This window comes from Myotis yumanensis, unplaced genomic scaffold (assembly GCF_028538775.1).
Source record: "Myotis yumanensis isolate MYYU_CA2020_CCGP unplaced genomic scaffold, mMyoYum1.0.hap1 SCAF_19, whole genome shotgun sequence".
Taxonomy (NCBI): domain Eukaryota; kingdom Metazoa; phylum Chordata; class Mammalia; order Chiroptera; family Vespertilionidae; genus Myotis; species Myotis yumanensis.
In genome coordinates this window covers 21603059-21621576 of record NW_027223770.1, presented here as the reverse complement: position 1 = coordinate 21621576, position 18518 = coordinate 21603059, and the positions used below count along the sequence as shown (strand labels likewise).

Genomic DNA, 18518 nt, shown 5'->3' with positions numbered 1-18518 from the left:
TGTTTGTATAGAAACAGCCTCGAAAGATAAAGATATAGTCTCCTTCTAGAGTGAAGGGCATGTTTGTTTACTGTTCGATATAATAAAGGGGATGTCTCGCTCTCTGGGACACAGGCTGGGCAGGTTGCTGGCAGCCTATTATAAAAGACTAGAGGCCCGGTGCACAGATTTGTGCACTGGTAGGGTCCCTTGGCCTGGCCTGTGCCCTCTCGCAATCCCGGACCCCTTGGGGGATGTCGGATAGCCGGTTTCAGCCCGATCCCTGCAGGCCTGATCCAGACAACAGGGAGCCCGATCCTGTGTGTTGAGCGTCTGTCCCCTGGTGGTCAATGCCTCATAACAACCAGTCGACCCATTGTTAGGTTGCTAGGCTTTTATATTTATAGATGTAGATTCCCGAATTCCTCAGCCGTGGGCAGATCCACTGCACTGTAGTATCTCCCCGGCCCCTTCTTCATCATCCCCCTGGGACTTGGGGCAGGAGGACCTGACATTAATATGCTGCTCGTGCTGTTTGCTGTGCTCAGGGGCCGTTTGTCTCTGACCCAGGAGTTTCGTGTCTCCTGCCAGCATGCACGAAACTGGGCAGCTTAAACTCGTTAGCCTTCGCGTGGAGTGAAATCTCAGCCCCTTCACAGCTCTTGACAATGTGTAGCTCCGGGTGGAAAAAACAATCCCAGCTCCCCCGGAAATGAGATTTGCTTCCAGGTGGCACCAGGAATGTGGCACTACCTAGGAATCCAACTGAAATGCATCATAATAATTGGACTGTTTTAACCATAAAAATCTCATCAGCTTTGCCAAAAGAGGAAAAAAAAAAAAAAAGACTGGCACTGGACGGCTGCCACCTTCTCAGGCTTCCTTGCCCGGCCCCACTTCCCACGGGTCCCTCACCTGGGAACTCGGAGAGGGTGGTCCACAGCAGGTCCATGTAGTCCTCCTCACTCAGGTACTCGCAGGCCAGGCTGCACTTGGCCTCTACTGCCTTCTTACTGCTGGAAACTGGGAGGTGGGCGGCAGAGGGAGAGGATGAGCCATGTGCAAAGCCTTGAGCCACACTCTCCTGCTCCCCAGACCTCCTTCTCTGCAGACTATGATTTGGCTGGCGTGGCGTGAAAAGCGCCCAGCCAGGCTCAGGAGTCAGACAGCCTCAGGTCTGAATCCCGACCAGCTTTCTAGAGTTTCATCTCTCTGAGTATCCATTTCTTCAAAAAACTGGGACAGCCTGGCTGGCATGGCTCAAGTGGTTGAGCATTGACCTATGAACCAACAGGTCACAGGTTTGATTCCCGGTCAGGGCACATGCCTGGGTTGTGGGCTCCATCCCCAGTGGGGGGCGTGCAGAAGGCAGCAGATCAATGATTCTCTCTTATCATTGATGTTTCTATCTCTCTCTCCCTTTCCCTTCCACTCTGCAGTCAATAAAAAAATATTTTTTAAAATCGGGACTAATAAAATCACTGGGCAAGATGGTCGAGAGAATGAAAGCCAGGTGTGCAGAAGAATGTGCTCAGACACTTCTTTAAAGTTTTTCCTGTAACACACCGATCACTTCCCAGCACACTATATAATTTCCTTCCTTATTTCGCTATTCTCTCTTTTTCCTCTCTCTACAGCAAAATGCACGCTCATAGGCCAGGAGATTTGTCTTTTGTGTTCACTGATATATCCTAACACTTGAACCATACCCAGCAGGTACGAAGAAAATACTGAGTGAATGACTTGCTCCGAGGCCCCACAGCTACTTGGCGCCAGCACTCGGACTCCCTGGTTTCTGGCTGTGAACTTGTTCCACAGAATTTCTTTCCCACCAGGTATAAGAGAGAGCTTTTTAATGGGTTTGGGGATGACCAGCTGGGGGCCGAATCTGAGCTCCTGCCTGTTTCTGCCTGGTCCACGGGGTAAGAGTAGTTTTTACATTTTTAAAATTATTAAATTTTAAAACTAAACGCAGAGCCTGGCCGGCCGGCTGGCCAGCATAGCTCAGTGACCAGGAGGTCACAGTTCGATTCCAGATCAGGGCACGTGCCCGGGTTGTGGACTTGATCCCCAGTAAAGGGCGTAGAAGAGGCAGCCAATCAATGATTCTCATCCCTGATGTGTCTACCTCTCTTTCTCTCACATCCTTTCTGAAATCAATAAAAATATGTTAAAAAAAAAAAAGAGAGAGAGAGAGAAGAACACTTCGTGGCATAAAAATGACATGAAATTCAAATCTGTGTTCACAAATAAGGTTTTCTCGGACCATAAGCCATGCCTGTGGTTACACATTGCCCGTAGCTGCTTCACCGCTACAGTGTTCGAGCCACTCGCCTCACCACGCCTACAGCGTTCACTGTCTGGCCCTTCATAGAAAGAGCTGCCAACCCCTGCTTTGTAACCTTCCACCGGACCCTCTGCTTGGCTGAAGCAGGTCCACTGTGAGGGGCATGCAATTACGCTCCATCAGTCCCAAACTCCAAACCTACAACCGAGCTGCTTCCTCGGAGCAGTTAATTTAGACGCCCACACCCCCCAGTGAGATGCGACTCGCCATCTCACTAAATCCTTAACCCAACAAACAAAACCATTAGCTACGATGAAAGCGGCTTAACACAGAAGAAGATAATTGGGCAAATCCTGCAGACAAGCGAGAACCTGACCTCTTTATCCCCCATCCTGGGTTCAGTGCTAAGGAAGTTAGTATTATCTTAAGGACAGAAGGATTTGAAAGCCCAGGCACTGGCATCTAGACTTTGCTTTTTATTCGTGTCTTTTGTCCGGTGGTTCCCACCTCCAGCTACACAACAACATCACCTGGGGAGCTTTTATAACACGGATGCCCCGGCTCCACCCCAGGGATGCTGATTAAATTGGGCCGGGCATTGTTTAACTGGCGCTGGCATTGTTGAAAAGCTCCCCCAAGCGATTCTGTTGTGTGGCCAGGATTGAGCCCCAACCTGGTTCTCAGACTTAATGTGCAGAGTCCTAGCGGTTCAACTCAGTGCTGTACTTCATGGAGCTCGGTAAGATATGACTCTTGCCCGGCCAGCGTGGCTCAGGAGCTGAGCGTCCACCTATGAACCAGGAGGTCACAGTTCCATTCCCAGTTAGGACACGTGCCCAAGTTGTGGGCTTGACCCCCAGTGGGGGCCTGCAGGAGGCAGCCGATCAATGATTCTCTCTCATCATTGATGTTTCTATCTCTCTCTCCCTTGCTCTTCCTCTCTGAAATAAATAAATAATTTTTTTTTTTTTTTTAAAGAGTGACTCTGCTGTCGTGTAACTTCTATAACGACAGGACTATCTAGGTCAGTGATGGCGAACCTATGACACGCGTGTCAGAGGTGACACGCAAACTCATTTTTTTGGTTGATTTTTCTTTGTTAAATGGCATTTAAATATAGAAAATAAATATCAAACATATACGTCTTTGTTTTACTATGGTTGCAAATATCAAAACATTTCTATATGTGACACGGCACCAGCGTTAAGTTAGGGTTTTTCAAAATGCTGACACGCCGAGCTCAAAAGGTTCGCCATCACTGGTCTAGGTCTTTGTACAGTGGCTTGGAAACCACAGCCCAGAGCTTCTAGGCTCAGATTTTGCACAAACTTTCTCCCTGGAGTTTGTGGGGTAAAGTCAATGGGATGTGTGCAAGGCCGGGCCCTGTGGGGGCAGAACCTGGGGTGGGAGTGTGTGTGTGGCGTGTGCTGGGAGCAGGCGTGGTAACCGGTGAACGGGCTGCCATACTCACTGCTGCAGACGTCTCCTGCCTGGAAGAGCTCCGTGGTGAGCAGGACTAATCCGTAGTAAGAAAACGCATTGGAAAACCTGCCAGGAGAGAAGCAGGAGCGGTAAAGACATGGGCCTTCCGGGCCTTTCCGGGCCTTTCCGGGCCCCTGGAGTGGGAAGATGGCGGGTGCAAACCACAGTGCTGTGATAAAGGGGATTAATCCTGTGCCCTTTGAAAGATCAAGAGCTGGATTCTACCACAGACATGCCACCCCCAAGGCTGTTTACTCAACCGGCAATAGGGGGAGGGTTGGGGGGACCAACATTTAGAAGAAAGCACAGCGTTGACACCTGTCAGGGCTTCTGGGTTGAGTTGGTCTGGTCGGTCCACTTGGAGAGGGGAGGAGGGGGCGGAAGCTTTACTAATGTACAAAACATACAGAACTGGGCTCCAGCTCTCTCCGGGAATTCCTGAGAGCTAAATCAATACACCAGTCATTTATTAAACAACTGCTGTGTACCCAGTACAGGGGTGGAGTCTGCAGACTTCACTAGACCCTCAGGTCAGAATGGGGCAGTTCACTAATTCCCGACTGTCCCAGGAACCCGGATACTCAAGTCTGGAGGACCGAACATTCTCATCCAGTACAGTATGTGGGAACCCCGTCACAACCAGACGCCACTGATTCATTTCCTCGGGCTACAATATGTGCTGGCAAATCTAGTGATTTCTCCAGGGCGCTAAAATTAGCCTCTGCTTCATTGCTTCCGTATTCACCTAGTGTCGGCTCAACAGAATTACGTGCTCTCAAAGACAGATACCCTCAACTCTGCACCCCTCCAAACGCCTCTAAAAATCCTTTAAAAATCCAACAGACTGGCTGGCACACAGCAGGTGCTTCATGAGTGCTTGGTGAGTTGTCTCATCTCTTAGGAAGGCGGGGGCAGAGTTCCGTGTATGGAATTCTGTAAATGGAGCCCCGTTCTATATGTTATCAAAGTTTTCCCCTCCCCCTCCCTACAATTAGCCACTTTCACTGGCCTCCCCACCCCTGCTAACTAGTACCTCTGCGCAAAGGTGAAGAGGAAAGGTGAGAACTGGTTGAAACAGAACACAAAGCCTGAACCCAGGCCCAGCGCCTGCACTGTTGTTGTTGTGTACACGGCTGGCTAGGAAGGGAGTTGGAAGAGTAGCCGAAATGTGACTGGTTGTGGAGTTAAAAGCCCCACCCCCACCCCTGTTATTAAGAAAAATAGAATATGACCAGGACTGAGAGTTCTAAGAATGCCCCTGGCAACCAAATCGATGCTTCCCAAACTATGGGCCCTGTGCCACTGGTGGTACCTGAGGCAATATGCATGGAGCCGGGAACTGATACAGCATCAACATGAAATCTCATTGTGGAGAAAAAAAATCCCTTTTAAATTTGCTTTCAATTCTTTTGATTGTATCTCTGTCTCAAGTGATGAGTTGCTTATGTTAGTGAGCCCTCAGCACCTCCCCTCTCTGTCTGTTTCTCTATCTCTTAAATACAGCCACTCAGGCCTTGGCAAACTGTCAACCTGGCAACTTTTCTCTGTATTTATCTTTAAGGGCGCCTTCTATCTATGGCCTGAAATTAAGGTGTGTGTGTTTTTTTTTCCCTTCCTTTAAAGAAGACATATACAGTTTCCTTTTCAAATGCATTTATCTGAGTAAAAAAGTGAGTCAAATGAAAGAACACAACTGGGAAAATAATAGTACAGGCGCTATCTGGGTGAGACAGAGGCCAGGAAAGTGATGCTCCAACCACTGAATTTTGCAAACGTTCCCCGAGATCAAAAAGTTCTCTGTGCTTTGTGTTCAAACAACCCCCTCACCCCCAAACAGGGCACAGACGAAGGGGATCAAAATGTCAACAAATGGCTCTTACCATATAAACCACAGCAGCAAGGTTGTCCATCTAAAATGGGGCGTGAAAAGGTCCCTCATTTTGCCTCGATCTTCCTGTTTCAAGACAAAAACATGCAGGTGCGTGGGTACTGGCTGGTGGCCGGAGACTGGTGGACACCCGTGGCTGAGAGGGAGGTTTCTCGTGGGCTGGACATTCAGGCTCCAAGAACCCAGGACTCAAATCTCCAGCCCATTGCAGCCAATTAGGCCCCTCCAGGTCCCAGCAATGTCCACAGGCTTCCCTCCGAAGGATGGACACATTCTGAAGCCCCACCCCAAACTGGAATCTCGGAGCTGGGAAGCAGACCCCTTGGGCTTGGGCCCCCTGATACCTCTTAGGTAATTCCATGGCCCCAGGGAGCGGCAAACCAGCCCAAGGGGTGTCCAACCATATCACGTCTCACCCCCAAGGTGACAAAAATTAATGTGCCAATCGGTCACCGAAAGCCATTTGCCAAGAGACAGATTAGCTAAATGGCCCAGTTGCCAATGTCATATAATTTGCTAACTTATCAAATCTTTGCCCTACATATTCTTTTTAAAAATATATTCTATGACTGATTATATTCTTCTTCGATATATTTAATGAACATCCTTTTTCTCAGTAGCAGTTTGAGAAATGCTTACTTACTTAAAAATGCTAAAAGTGAAAGTGGTGGGGGGGAATTACAGGTCAGGTGGTTTAGTCTCTGAGAATTGCCTTCATGAATAAAAATATCTTGGTAATGTATTCTTCAATGAAAAGACAGCATTCATTAAATATGCTTATCGGATATATTTGAGAATGCATTTATTGACTATATTTAAGAATATTAAGCAGAATATATTGATGAATAAATGTATGAATAGGTACATAGAGAAAATATATTCCTATTTACTAAATATATTAAAAAAGAGTAATCCTCAAGACACATTTTGGGTAAAAGGATACATTAGCAAGTTAATTCAGGAAAACCCGTTTTTGGAAAATCGGTCTGCCCTTCTCTCCTCTTTTTGCTTGTCTCAGAATTCACCACCTGCTAGGAGCCTTCCTGGACCATCCTGTTTCTGGAAGTGGATTTGGGTGTGTCCTCTGGCCTGTGTACCGTCAGACCATGCAAAACACCTCCCCTCAAAGTGGGGAAATTTCATCCAGTTCTTTTTGCACAATATAAAAAACAATCAGAAATATAATTTTATTTTGAAAGATCATTTCCTTATAGGGTCTGAGGGCAGGAACCGCAGCCTTTAATCTGACTGCCTTCTCCCCCCACCCCGCAACCCCCACCCCTGCGCTCCGTGCGCATGCGCGTGGGAGGTGCCCATACATTCTCACTGGGGTGGATTCCCTGATGGTGTTGCCATCCGCGCGATGCACCATCCATTAAGGGCGCCTTCCAAGTGCAGTTTGGCGCCCTGGACCTAAGCCTATCACGGCACTTTCTAATGTGGTTTTATTGTCCAGCCTTTGGCGATCAATCACATTTGCTAATCAGACGTAATGGGCGCTGAAAGGTGAAACCGAAGCAGGAGTCGTTACGGGATCCATTAGTGGGCACTGCGTGACATTTCTCAGTGAAAACACACCGATTGAAGCTGCCAGGTTCACCTTGCAGGATCTGTCCCCCCCCCCCCCCCCCCCCCGCACCCACTCCCACTCCATGGACTCCCGCCATCACACACACACGCAGGCCCCACCCACTCACAGGCGCACCCCTGCCCGCAGAGGGACACGCAAGCCACAGGATCGGTGGACCAGGGACTGACCTGTCTGGAAATGATGAGTTTCCCCAGCGGCATGGGGGCTCCATTTTCTGTCGCGATCCTCTTCAGGGTGGCGATGGCCTTTTCCTGGTTCCCCGACAGCACATCATACCTTGCACTCTCCGGCAGCCACTGTAGGGACAGGAGAGCCACGCGGGGCAGGTTAGGGGGGAACAGAACACTGGGTTCCAGCCTCACACTCACCTGTGTGTAGAGACCTTAAGGGTGGGGGCCCTGGAACCAGAGGACTGACTTCGAAGCCTGGCCCTGCCATGGAGTATGTTGGCTGTGTGACCTCGAGCAATGATCCGACCTCTCTGTGCCTCCATCTCCTCATCCATAAAATGGATAAAGGGCATGATCTCACTGGGGGGTGGGGAGAGGGTGTAGTTTATGCAGAGCTGAGTGGAGATGGAAAGATCATTCGAGCTTTTGGTCCCAGTTTGAGCTGGGTTTCTGTCACTTACAACTTAAGAGTCCCAACTGTTCTAATACAGCTACCTTAAGGGTACATCTTGCAGTGGTGGGACCTGGGTACCCCTCCTCCATCCCCCGCTATCTCCCTAAAGAGCATCCCAGCTGTGTTTGTCTGCAGGGAGCCCAGTACTCCGCACTGAGCCTACCCCAGGCCCCGTTCCTTTGTCTCATGTCTTGATTTTAAAAAAAATAATCGAAAAAGGTAGCGTTGGTGCTCTCCCACACACCCTCCCTATCAAAATACAGTGACCAGCAGAAGGGCCGTAGCAGAGGCTGAGATCTCTTAAAGGGGTACCTACAAAACACAGGACAGCGAAGATGAGGAGCGGGACAGCCGAGAGGAGCAGCAGCCAACGCCAGCCCAGGCTGGGCATCACAAACACAGCCAGGGCGACCTCGAACACGGTGCCGATGGCCCAGAACACCTGGACAGAAGAACGGAGGTCAGCGGCAGGGGCAGCCGTGGTCAACACAGTGAGCAATCTCAGGGTCTCTGCCGACAAGATAACCCACGTGGGTACGGGGTCCTCGGGGTCAGCAAGGTCAGAATGGCCATCGCCGTTCCTGTGGTTTGTACGGCTGGGCCGGGGCCACCACCTTGTCCAGCCACAGTGCAGAATGTTTGCGTGGCACCCACTGGAGCGTGCGCTGTGGCAGCTCTGCTTAAGGAGATCAGTAGGACCCATATTGTGCGGGCTCAGTATGGTAAGTGAACATGTTGGTTTTTGTCCACCGACATCCATCTCCCCTGCCCAGCAGTGCTCCAGTATCCTTTATCGGAATTGCCTCTTGCCCTGACCGGTTTGGCTCAGTGGATAGAGCACCGGCCTGCAGACTCAGGGGTCCCGGGTTCGATTCCTATCAAGGGCATGTACATTGGTTATGGGCACATGCCCAGTGGGGAATGTGTGCGGGAGGCAGCTGATCAATGTTTCTCTCTCATCGATGTTTCTAACTCTCTGTCCCTCTCCCTTCCTCTCTGTAAAAAATTAATAAGATATATTTTTTTTAAAAAGGATTGCCTCTTCCCTGTGGGACTGCATCTCCTCTGTTTGCTTCTCCAAGTCACTCTCTGTCCTTGTTCACCTTGGATCCACAAGCTCCCTGTCCTGTGGCTTCCCACAGGGATGGGAGGGAGGGAGGAAGGAAAGAGAGATTGGGTGTTCATCCCTCTGGCTCCCTCTCTGCAGGGTAGTGATGGGCTGGCTGCATCCCTCAGGTGAAGGTTACAGCTCCCATCCAACAGTCCTGGCCAAACCTCTCTTCTCTTCTCTTCTCTTCTCTTCTCTTCTCTTCTCTTCTCTTCTCTTCTCTTCTCTTCTTTCTCTCTTTCTCTCCCTCTCTCTCTCTCCCTCTCCTCTCCTCTTCTCTTCTCTTCTCTCTCTCTCTCTCTCTCTCTCTCTCTCTCTCTCTCTCATCAAATGAAGAACTTTCAAAACAACCATGTTGAAATCAACATAGCCGATCCATTTAAGCCTTTGCATACTGAGTCTGCTATATTTTTCTTTTTTTGGTTGTTAATCCTCACCTGAGAATATGTTTCCATTGATTTTAGAGAGAATAGAAGGGAGGAGAAGAGAGAGAGAGAGAGAAACATCAATGTGATAGAGACACATCGATTGGTTACCTCCTGCATGTGCCCCGACTAGGGCCGAGGACCAAGCCTGCAACTGAGATATGTGCCCTTGACCGGAATTGAACCCATGACCCTTCAGTCTGAGGACTGATGCTCTATCCACTGAGTCAAACCAGTTAGGGCTTTTATATTTTTCTTAAACTCGCTTTTCCTTGTCCTGTGGCTCAAGACACCTGAGAACCTCAGGCCAGAGACTGAGAAGGCTCCACAAATCCAGCCACCCTCCTTACCTCGATCAGCAAAATACACTTGGCTCTGGCTTTCATGGGAAGGAACTCAGCATACAGCGTCACCCTGGGGAAGCAAAGAGAGAGAAAGGGGGCTAAGGCCAGGACTGAGTCGGAAGATGGCTGCTACAGCGTTCTGAAGCTCTAGGCCAACATCCCCCCTGAGTGTGGTCCATGGACCACTTACATCGGAATTTCCTGGGATGATGACTTTAGAGGTACACCCCCAGGCCCCTCCCCAGACCTTCAGAAACAGACTCCAAGGGGTGGGGCCCTGGCATCGGCATTTTTAACCAGCTCCCCAAATGATTCTCACATGTGATCATTGCTTTCCTGGAGCCCTCTCCACAACCCAGGGGGACACCGGGTGGTGGGGTGATGGACAACTGCATTCTAGGACTGTTCCTCAGGTTCTCTCTGTGACTCAAGTCCCAGATAATCTGGAAGAGCACAGGCCTTTCAGTCTGTAGGGTGCCCTGCATCCTAGGTCCATCTGATGTCTCCTTGTGACCAGGCCAGACAGTCACAGAAATAATGCCAAACCCTTCCCAGGGCCTGATGTTGGGGTACGTGATGTCCACCCATCTTATCACTGGTGCTATTAAGCGTCATCCCCGGATCAAGTTGGTGTCTGACAGATTTCTCCACCCTACCGTTATTATTTTCCATTTGTGATGAGCAAGTCCTCTGGGAGGGAACATTCAGAGATTACCCTAAATCCTGTTACCCACAGACCTTCTACCCTCCAGCTTAAGCATCCCGTCTATTGATTATTTCTGCCTGAATAAATCACCACGATGATGGTCACAACGGGTATTTTTATTTCCATTATTCTGTCTACATTTATTGGTTGACATTCTACTATAAGGAAAAGGTTTCCCTGTTCCCCTTTCTCTCTATTTGTCTATTTACCTATCTACCTACCTACTTACCTACCTATTCATTTAATCAATAAGGATTTGTGGATTTCTGTTTTATTCAATGGATTGTAACCCATTTCTGCCATTATTAATTTGATGCTCAGACTGTCCTAGATCTGCACAGTGCAAGCCCTTTTGAGCTAATTCCTATGTCTTTTTGCTGCCTCCCTCATTCCTTGAGCTCTTTCTTACTTATTGGCATGACGAGACGTCCTCACCTGAGCCCTGGTGTCAGCCAGTTTTCTAAGAAGCCCTGGTTCCTTTTGGCAGATGATGGTATTTAGAAACCAAGATCTGCTACAGGGATGTCACTGCTTCTAGGCCCTCTCAGTGAACACAGCTAAGAGATCTATCTATCTATCTATCTATCATCTATCTATCTATCTATCTATCTATCTCTGTCCGTTCCTCTCTCTCCCCACATACACACCATATATCTATATCTATATCCATGTACAGGTATTTAAAAAGCAACAACGAGCTCATACTGATACTTTCAATTCCAGTCCAACCAGAAGGTTAGGGTTCTTTCTAACCTTCCAGTTTCCATGTTTGTAAATCCCTTCTCCAACATTGAGGAATCTGGGTCTCACTATCCTCAATATATGTATGTACCTGGTCAGTCAATTTACTTGTGTGCTCAATGTAACCAACGCCTTAACTGCACCAGCAGCCTCCTCCATCCACCACCTCCCCACGCCCCTCCCTCCCCTTTCCCTTCCTCAGCCACTGGACAGGCCCAAGGAGAAGGAAACGTCTAGACCACACCCCCATGCTGCCTTCCATGTTGCTAGGAAAAGGAGACCTTCTCTTTCCCCTCATCTCCCACCTAAGCCAGGCACCTGAGCTACTTGGTGGCCTCATGTTACCCTCCTGGCTCCTCAAAAGGGAGGTGGGTGTAGAGGGAAGCTAATTTTCACGAACCCTTTCGAGACAGATGGTGCTCAGGACCCCTCCAGATCTCCTGGAATCCCTTTACTAGGCCAGTGGGCAGTCAAAAGTTATATTAGAATTTTCTGCTGCAGAGTGGCAGGGTCCCTAACCTCCCCCCTCACTGTTCAAGGCTCAACTGTTCTTGTTCCCGAATCTGTGTCAGGATCTGCTTCTCATAAGGCAGCTTGGGAATCTTTCCATATTCACATACATAGATCTTCAGCATTATTTTCTAACCCTGTTGGTCAACATGTTGATGTTTGCCATTTCCTGTTTTTTGCAACCTCGGCCACCAGAAACGTCTTTTCCCGGGATTGCTGTGCCCCACACTTGGCCATGATTCATAGCGGTTTACAATGAAAACGAGTTGTTTGATCTACATCCAATGTGTGGTGATTATGATTACAATGACACCGAAAAATAAAAGAATGAGCAACAAAATTAGCCATGCCAAGAAGCAGCTGATCCTGGCGTAAATAAACCCTCGCTGCAAGTCATCGCATTTACTGCGGCGCGTCGGCCATGGACACTTGCCATTTGGATCCCAGGCTGAGAAAGAAATGACCTGTGATCTCCACTCTACATTTCTGCTTAATCTTTGGGAAGAAAAGATTTTTTTCTTTGGAAGAAAAAGCCATGCCAAGGACAGGGTTGTGAGCGAGCTTATTGTAGACACCAATCTGAAGAACCTTCTGAGGCAGGTGGCAAGGTAGACCGGGTGGGCAGCTCCCTGGGGTGCGCATGCATTTTTTAAGAGCAGCGAAAACACAAGTCGGGCGCCAGTTAACGAAGGTTTCCATCCAGCCTCTTTGGAAAGTGGCATTTCTGCTGAAGCACACAGCACCCTCTACTGGACAGAAGAAGTGACGTGCCCAGGTGCCCACCTGTATCACGCATTCTTTTGTGTGTGTGAGTTTGTGGGTTCAATGATAGGCGATGATCATTTGGGGGTGGGGAGGATGCTTATTCCCACTGAAATTTTTTTCTAAAACGAAAATGTATGGTCTGTAGTGATAAAAAGAAAGTGACATTGACCTCCCTTGCTTGAATTAAAGTCTCTTTTAATGCTCCTTCATGGGCAGAAAATGGAATTATTAGTATCCTAAATGTGATTCCTCTTTCCTGCCTTAATTAAAAGAATAGCACCTGGCCAGTGGCTCAGCTGGTCAGAGTATCATCCCGATACACCAAAGTTGCCAGTTGGGTCCCCCGTCAGGGCGCATACAAGAGCCAACTAATAAATGCATATGTAAGTGGAACAATAAATCCATGTCTCTCTCCCTCTCTCTCTTCCTCTGAAATCAACTTAGAAAAATTTAAAATAATAAAAAAAAAGAATACCACCTGCTCAGAACCACGCATTCTACGTTCCCAGAATCCTCCCCAAATCAGTACTCAGGCCCCATGGGCATTACTGATTTACCAGGACCTCTGACTACGTAAGCTCAGAACCCTTTCCCAGTATTTGTTCAAGTGAAAGAGCTTTGGCGTTGGGCAACCTGGATTGGAACCAGTAGATGGTTTGCAAACGCTGCCGTACAATTTCCCCTCCCTGCACCTGTGCTCCCTCGCAATGAGACTTGGCAGCGCACTCCACCCAGAGTCTACGTCCCCATCCCTTCAGTCTGGGCTCTGTGACTTGCTTTTTGATCAATAGGATGTTGCAGAAGGGATGCTGTGCCAGTCCCAAGCTTGGGCCTCAAGAGGCTCTGTGGCTTCTGCTTGCTCTTGGACCCCTGCCCAGGTACCATGTGACCAGGTGCCTGGGCTAGCCAGCTGGAGGACGAGAGGCTGGTGGAATGCAGAGGAGTCAGCTGTGGCCATGCTAGCCTAGCCAGCCCCCATTCAATTCACCAGTTGACTGAAGACACATAAGTAAGCCCCACTGAGACCAGAACAACCAATCTGACGAACTGCAGAACCACGAGTTAAACAAACCATTATTTTTAAGCCATGAGTGTTGGGATTGTTTGTTACAAAGCAAAAGTAACTTCCACACCCCACTGAAGAACCACCTGACCCCACAAGTCACTTAGGATCTCTGAGCCTCAGTTTTCTCATCTGTAAAGTGGGGATACTAGGATTGTTCAATGGACAAGATGAGATAGTGTGAAGAGAGCACCTGGCACAGGCCTAGCACTTGGTTAACACTCAATTAATATCATCATCTTCATCACTATTAATGCTAATACTGTTGCTCTCACCAAGAACTGATGTGAACACCTACGTTGAAGGAGGAAATAAAGGAAAGGAAAAAAAAAGAAAGAGGAGGGACATAGAAAGGCACAGATCAGAGCAGAGAGGATCTGGCTCCTTGTTAATCATATAATCTGTATAGAAGATGATGGATGTTATCTAAACTTATTGAGGTAATCATTTTGCAAGATAGGTAAGTCAAGTCATTAGGCCGTATTCCTTAAACTGCTGTATGTCGATTATATATCAATAAAATGGAAAGAAAAAAAATTTTAATTAAGACATTTTAATGCTATAATTTGCATTCATACTAAAAATTTAGAGTACGTTATAAGGACTTCTCATTGTTGGGCTCTTAAAAACTACACAGCACAATCCTACTCATTTGGTTTTGCGAGGTGGTGCAATTGGGTAAAGCTACTCTAAACGAATGGAAACTCTCCGTTACATTTAATTACATAAAAATATCTTCAACGAAATGTTTCCAAATAATGAACTTAGGGGAGCCATTTTTACAACTAGATAAGAACATTGCCCGATGAAGACGATTATTTTCATGTAAATGGCTGAAGCGAAAGAGCTGGGAGGCCAGTGGCTCTCCTGGGTGGTTAAATATTTCTTCTGTAATTCTGTAATTTGTGGTTTTTATGTGCTTCCCTCATAGACAAAAGGGTTATAGGATACAGTGAAGATAGGATGTTTGGAGGATCAAGTGATGTTTAAATCTCAGCTCTGCTGTTTACTAGCTGTGAGACCTCGAGGCCCTGACACAGGCGACTGGCTGCCTGGCTTCGAGGCCAGAGCTGGGTATTTACTTACGACTGGGGGACCCCTCCGATCCCGAAGCCCACCAGGCCCCGGAGCACCAGGATCCAGCTGTACACGGGCGCGAAAGCACTGAGGATCCCGTAGTACAGAGTCCAGAGCACGCTGATCTTCAGCCCCTGCACAGATGCGAGACACCAAGTCACAGGGCTGCTCAGCGCCGCCAGGTCTCAGGGCCCCCACATATTTAAAGTCACCCATAGGGTCCTGTTCAAGGGGGAACCCATGCAACCAAGGATTCTCTGTGTGGGTGCTGCCCACCCCTAGGAGGTATGTGGCAAAATTGTGGGGCTTTCTTAGTTGCCCCAATGATTGGCATGGATGGCCAGGGCCCAGAGCTGTAAGATGTCCCATCGTGCATGAGACCCAGGAAGGCTTGTCCTCCAGGCCAGTGTTGCTCAGTGGTTGAGCATCGAACTGTGAACCAGGAGGTCAAGGTCCAATTCCTGGTCAGGGCACATGCCCAGGTTGTGGGCTCAATCCCTGAGGCAGCCGATCAACGATTTTCTCTCATCATTGACGTCTCTCTCTTTCCCTCTCCCTTCCTCTCTAAAATCAATTAAAAAAAATATATATATATATATATATTTTAAAACCTTAAACTAAATGAAAAGGACTAGAGAGGAAATTTGGAGGTCTACCAGTTGATTTCAGGTCTTTGGGAACATGACTTTAACTAATAGAGAGAATATTTCAAATAACTGCGAATCACCTTGCAAGGAAGTGATTTCTCTTTCATTTCAATAGTCATTCTTCTGGTTATGGCCAAAGGAAGCATCCGTGTGGTGCCAGTGTGTCTTTAACACCTTTTGGACCACCTACCCATCTCTCTTTTTAACCAAGAGAGCAGTGGGCAACGGTGAGCAGCTAGAACTTAATAACATTGTTTTATTGTCATTGTATATACTTTTGCAGATATTTCCTTAGGGCAGCGGTTCTCAACCTGTGGGTCGCAACCCCTTTGTGGGTTGAACGACCCTTTCACAGGGGTCGCCTAAGACCATCGGAAAACACACCTATAATTACATATTGTTTTTGTGATGAATCACTATGCTTTAATTATGTTCCATTTGCAGCAATGAAAACACATCCCGCCTATCAGATATTTACATGACGATTCATAACAGAGGCAAAATTACAGTTATGAAGTAGCAACGAAAATAATTTTATGGTCGGGGGCCACCACAACACGAGGAACTGTATTAAAGGGTTGCGGCATCAGGGAGGCTGAGAACCACTGCCTTAGGGCAATCGTTACTGATTTCCCATTTAAGACGCTCGGTAGAGTTTCTTTTCCCCCCAAAAGAATTCAGGTCATTAAACTACACACACAACAATGGATACAAATAAAGGTATTGGGTACCTAAGAGAACGGGTAGGACAGGACTTATTCAAGAAGGAAGCCCTAGATCTACGGTGATAATAATAAAACCACACTGATGCACCCCTAAGCCCATGACTATGAAGTTGGTGCCTCCACACACAGACTTAATTCCTTTCTTTGGGCGTACGCTAGCTCAATGGAGATTTTCCTCCTAGGAACCCAAAGGGTCTTGCCGTGCACATGCTTGGGCGACCCCGGGAATGTGTGATTTCAAAGACTCCACAGCGGCCTCAGCGCAATGTCTTCTCATAGCACGTCAACGTGTCTCCTAACTAGGCCTCCCACGTGCTCAAGCAGCTTAAGTGTTGCTACTTGTCGCCTTCACCAGGGAGATAACCTAGGCCCGTGGTCAGCAAACCGCAGCTCGCGAGCCACATGCGGCTCTTTGGCCCCTTCAGTGTGGCTCTTCCACAAAATACCACGTGCGGGAGCGCACGTACAGTGCGATTGAAACTTCGTGGCCCATGCGCAGAAGTCGGTATTTTGTGGAAGAGCCACACGGAAGGGGTCAAAGAGCCGCATGTGGCTCGCGAGCCGCGGTTGGCCGAGCCACGGTTTGCCGACCACTGAGGCTAGGGGACAGGCGCTTGGGAGAGATGGCCTTACTGTTTTCCTGCCGTACTGGTCTGAGATGTTTCCCCAGAGGGTGGAGCTGGACATCATGCCGATAAAGACCACCTGTGGGTAGAAAGAGGGTTTCTGTTAGACGGTGACACGGAACACTGATCGCAGGGAAAGGGCACGACAGATGGAGCCTGCGACGTCACAGCCTAGCGATAACAATGAACCAGCGTTCGCTGAGATCCAGCTAAGGGGCAAACACGATTCTGGGTGCTCCATGCTACTGTAGAAACCTCACAACCATCCTAGGGGAGGGGGGTACTGTTACTGTCCCCATTTTACAGATGAGGAAACTGAGACTCAGCCAGGGGAGGTCACTTGGCGGGGGTCACACATCTGTAAGTGGGGCAGCCCTGGCTGGACTCAGGCAGTATGGCTGCAAGTATTATTGATTTCTTGTCCTGTTGCTAAGAAAATATCAAAGGCTGCAAGACAAGAGTTTGGAGAGTATGAAAACAGGAGACAGGGGGTTGGGATGGGAGCTGTAACCCATTAGAAGAGAAAGCATTCATGGCAAAGTCACTGTTACATTGTTAATCCTTGAACTGAGCTAGTGAGGTTGGAATCATCATATCCATGTTATAGAAGGGGAGCCTGAGGCTCAGAAGGGTTAAGAAACCTGCTCAGACCCGGCCGGCATGGCTCAGGGATTGAGCATCGACCTATGAACCAGGAGGTCACGGTTCAATTCCCAGTCAGGGCACATGCCTGGGTTTTGGGCTCGATTCCCAGCAGGGGGCGTGCAGGAGGCAGACAATCGATATTGATGTTTCTCTCTCATCGATGTGTCTATCTTTCTCTCTAAAATCAATAAAAACTTATTTAAAAAATAAAAAAATAAAATCTTCAAATCACCCTCCTGTGGGAGGTATTGGCACCCCCTTTTGGGATGAATGAGGTGTATAAGGTCTTCGTGATGTGCCCAAGTAGCCTGCAACTTCCCGGCAATTGATGTCTGGGGACCCCAGGGACTTGGACCGCTGGGTGCAGTAGAGGTGGCTGCCAACCGACGGGGAGTAAAGGGAGCTGAGGTCATGGCGTTTCCATGCAGAGAGTTTCATTCTTTTCTGCTGAGCAGCTGGCAGCAGCAGGGGGAGGGCCCCCCCACGGAACACCCCAGGGGACCGGAACTGGACCCAGCGGGAGAGCCGCTGCTGCCTACCGAGGTCAGCAAGGCCACCTGCCAGCTGGGGAGCCGCCACTCGCAGTGCAGCTGGGGCGCGAGGATGCTCAGGATCATCATTTCCATGGCGTCGGCCATCTGCAGGGAGCAAGCAGGTGTCAGGAGCCAGGACGCTGCCTGGTGCCCGGGCGGCTGACCCCTGGCTCAGGGACCCCGCTCCCCCATGAGAGCCTGGACGACTGACCCCTCACTCAGGGGACCCCCCTCCCCCCGTGAGAGCCTGGCTGGCTGACCCCTAGCTCAGGGGTTCCCCCTCACCCATGAGAGCCTGGACAGCTGACCCCTGGCTCAGGAATCCCCCCTTCCCCTGTGAGACTCTGGATGGCTGACCCCTCACTCAGGGAACCCCGAGAGAGCGTGCAAGAACCCCTCTTCCATTGCCTGCTGAGCGTCCTACCACACATCAAACACACCACAATCTCTAGTAGTTAAACGGTGTGGTACATGTGGGAATTGACAACTAACCATTAAACATTCTTTGTGTGTGTGTGTGTGTTTTTTTCTGTATTTAAAAAATATATAGGCATTCCCTGAATGGAGTGGGAAAACATCGCATTTCAAAAATCTGAGAAAAACTTTTTTTTTACAGAGATAGACAAGACTCTTTTCTCTTTAGTTCAACTAAAGACTAATTTGTCTTTGGTTTAAAGGCCCTTGTTCCTGTAGAATTCTCTAGTCTGACCTTTTAATATATTAAAACATACTAGGAAGCGCCAGTAATGAAA

General features: G+C 48.6%; 1 protein-coding gene across 1 annotated transcript in view; it reads right to left on the bottom strand.

The window, feature by feature from the left end:
- SVOP (SV2 related protein) overlaps positions 1-18518 on the bottom strand; it is a 37616-nt gene that overhangs the window by 7762 nt on the left and 11336 nt on the right. Inside the window, exons 4-12 of the mRNA XM_070399744.1 lie at positions 17773-17871; positions 16596-16667; positions 14600-14724; positions 9735-9798; positions 8168-8293; positions 7395-7523; positions 5629-5702; positions 3738-3814; positions 895-1002 (exon numbers count right to left, since the gene is read on the bottom strand). Of these exons, the coding sequence (XP_070255845.1) occupies positions 895-1002; positions 3738-3814; positions 5629-5702; positions 7395-7523; positions 8168-8293; positions 9735-9798; positions 14600-14724; positions 16596-16667; positions 17773-17871 (874 nt within the window). The remainder of the gene's footprint in view (positions 1-894; positions 1003-3737; positions 3815-5628; positions 5703-7394; positions 7524-8167; positions 8294-9734; positions 9799-14599; positions 14725-16595; positions 16668-17772; positions 17872-18518) is intronic.